The sequence below is a fragment of the Phoenix dactylifera genome, chromosome 2, assembly GCF_051530095.1.
Source record: "Phoenix dactylifera cultivar Ajwa chromosome 2, Ajwa_hap1_PhDact_Kaust_v1.1, whole genome shotgun sequence".
In the NCBI taxonomy this organism is placed as follows: Eukaryota; Viridiplantae; Streptophyta; class Magnoliopsida; order Arecales; family Arecaceae; genus Phoenix; species Phoenix dactylifera.
Window position 1 is genome coordinate 25,947,551 of NC_143191.1, and position 2,450 is coordinate 25,950,000.

General features: G+C 48.0%; 1 protein-coding gene across 1 annotated transcript in view; it reads left to right on the forward strand.

Moving 5' to 3' along the window:
- The first annotated feature begins 1,380 nt into the window (after positions 1 to 1,380).
- The window catches only part of LOC120106883 (photosystem II protein D1), a 3,113-nt gene continuing 2,043 nt past the window's right edge, over positions 1,381 to 2,450 (forward strand). The window contains exon 1 of the mRNA XM_088714229.2: positions 1,381 to 1,450. Within this exon, the coding sequence (XP_088570355.1) occupies positions 1,381 to 1,450 (70 nt within the window). The remainder of the gene's footprint in view (positions 1,451 to 2,450) is intronic.

Genomic DNA, 2,450 nt, shown 5'->3' on the forward strand with positions numbered 1-2,450 from the left:
CCTGGATCTACTCGTGCTAGCTTTGGATCTTCCATACATATCCGGCTACTTGTTCCGGTGGTTACGGAAGCAAGCTAAGGGATGCTACTGGATGTGCTGCTACTACTACCGCATACGCTGCTGACTAAGGAGCTGGGACTGGCTCCGCTCTGCTCTAGCTTGCTTCGTCATCAATGTCGTAGGCTCCGGTGTTGCATACGGATACTTATATCGACCCGTAGGATACAGAGCAAAAGGATATAGTATAGCCAACATTCCGCTACTAAGAAGGGATGCAACTAGTCTAGTAGTAAGACAGCTAGAGAGAAGCAACTGCTCTAAAGCCGGAAGGCAGGAAGCAGAGGTCTTTTATCCAAAAAAAACTACCTTAAACCAGTTGGAATAAGCTATCAATACTGGCGAAGCAAGAAGAGAAGCAGCCGTATTCTCCATTAGAAAATGGCTACTACTTTTCTTTAATGAGGGGCGAAGCTAGGGATTAAAGCAGGGTATTCTACAACACTAGGTTAAAGCAGTCTTTTCAACTCTAGCATTACTGGGCGAAGTATGGGACAAAGGCTATTCAAAAAAATTGTACACAAGCTTTTTTTAGGATATTTACTAGGGCTCCGTCAAGCTAAGGATACGAGCTCCTAGAGATTTGAGACTTAAAGCAGCTAGCTAGTTAGGAAAGCAGCATTAATACACCTTCAGATGAAGAAGGTTCCTCTTGAATTCAGCTAACAAAAAGAGGAACTCACTTCACTAAAGTCGACGGTTTCAATCAACTCGTCAGTCAGAGGTATAATGAAGCTAGTAGTCTATCTAGTAAGAGAATCAATAAAATGAAGTACTTGCTAGCCAGAAAGCCGATAGGGAAAGCCACAAACATACGCCTTTGGATAACTAATGCTTGCTCCTCTTGTTTACAGCTTAAGACTATTAAATATATTCAAAAGAAAGAGAAGCAACTGCTCTAAAGCAGTAAGGCAGGAAGGCTAAAGCTGCTAGTCCGAAGGCGACGGTTGCTGCCCATTGCTTTGCGACTAAAGGTTCTCCTGTGGACAGCTTGGGCCTGCCCCTACGATGGGGACACACGTGGATATCTCGCTTCCCCGGGGACCCCTTCGTCTCTCTGGGTTGTGGTATTCGGCATAGGGAATTGATTTGACGGTTCCATTAGTGTGCTGTTTCCTCTTCCTACGCCTGCCTGCTGCCCAGCCCTAGCTGCTCCCCAATCCTGTCAAGATGCTGGCTTGTACGAGTCTACCGGAACTCGTGCTTTTACTCGACAAACCTGTTCAATAGCTGCCTCTGCTTCTTTCGCCGCGCCGCTAGCCGGGATAGGATCCCGATGTAAAGCTACAGAATAACCTGCTCAATTCACTGCTGCCGGGGGACATGGAACTGCTCGTGCGACTTCAACGTTTCCATCCGGCTTTTCATCTTGAACATCTGGATCAACAACTGGGTAGGAACAAATGGGGGAGAAAGGACGGAATTCAAATAGTAGACCCTGGAGCAAGTAGCCCGCATCTACTGCAGCTATTGCGGCTATCTATGCCGCTACTTTCACTACTACCAAAAAAGTGGCTGAGTGGTCAAAGGTCGGAGCCTTTTTTCGGTGGTACAAGCGCAAAGTCGACCTAAAAACTTTGGGTTCCAGTTATCGAACTGGATCAACCTCCACTACTCGCTCGACAGAACTACTTGCTTAATCAACTGATGCTTCTGGAACTACCCCGACCTAGCCTCTGCAGGTAATGAATCTCTTGGATCGCTCCTACTCGCGACTTTTTACACCTGCTGCGCTTCATGATTCGGATTAGGAGCTTCGTCAACTATGAAGCGGTCGCTCTTTATACGACGCTCGTTGCTCGCAATACTGACCGCCCTGAATACTTCCACTTGCCTGCGCATCTCGCTCTCGCTCGTTTGCTCTTTAACTCACTTCGCTCGCACCACTCGCTGCTCGCAGGCTCCTCGTCCGGGAGCAGCTTCCATAGGATACAATCCCTCCATAGTCATCCCATCTTTAAGGGTCGGTCAATCCAATGGTGCAACCTCAACATCAGAAGGGGCAGTGGTCGACAAAGAATCGTCGAATGGGCATCTATGTTTCCAAATCTAACATCTGAGCAACATTCCTATCTATCAGGAGGCTTATCCGTCACCTCTGATCCCTAACCTCCTTTCTTTCTTCGGCGGTAGGGTGGGTCGAACAAGACAACTCTGAGTTGCTAATCCATTAGCCGCTTCCAGGGAATGAAGGAGAGGTGAAGAACCATGAGATAGGACTCATCTTCTTTCCCCCCATCTTGAAAACCTCTAGTGCCTACCCCTATCACTCTGTTCGCTGCCCCCTGCTACGCGAATCCCTCGACTGCGGAATCCAACCTCCTGCCATAAAGGAAGGAGTTGATCGGGTTCAGTAGCCCGCCCTAACTAAAAGGTAGGTAGGCGGGCTTTGA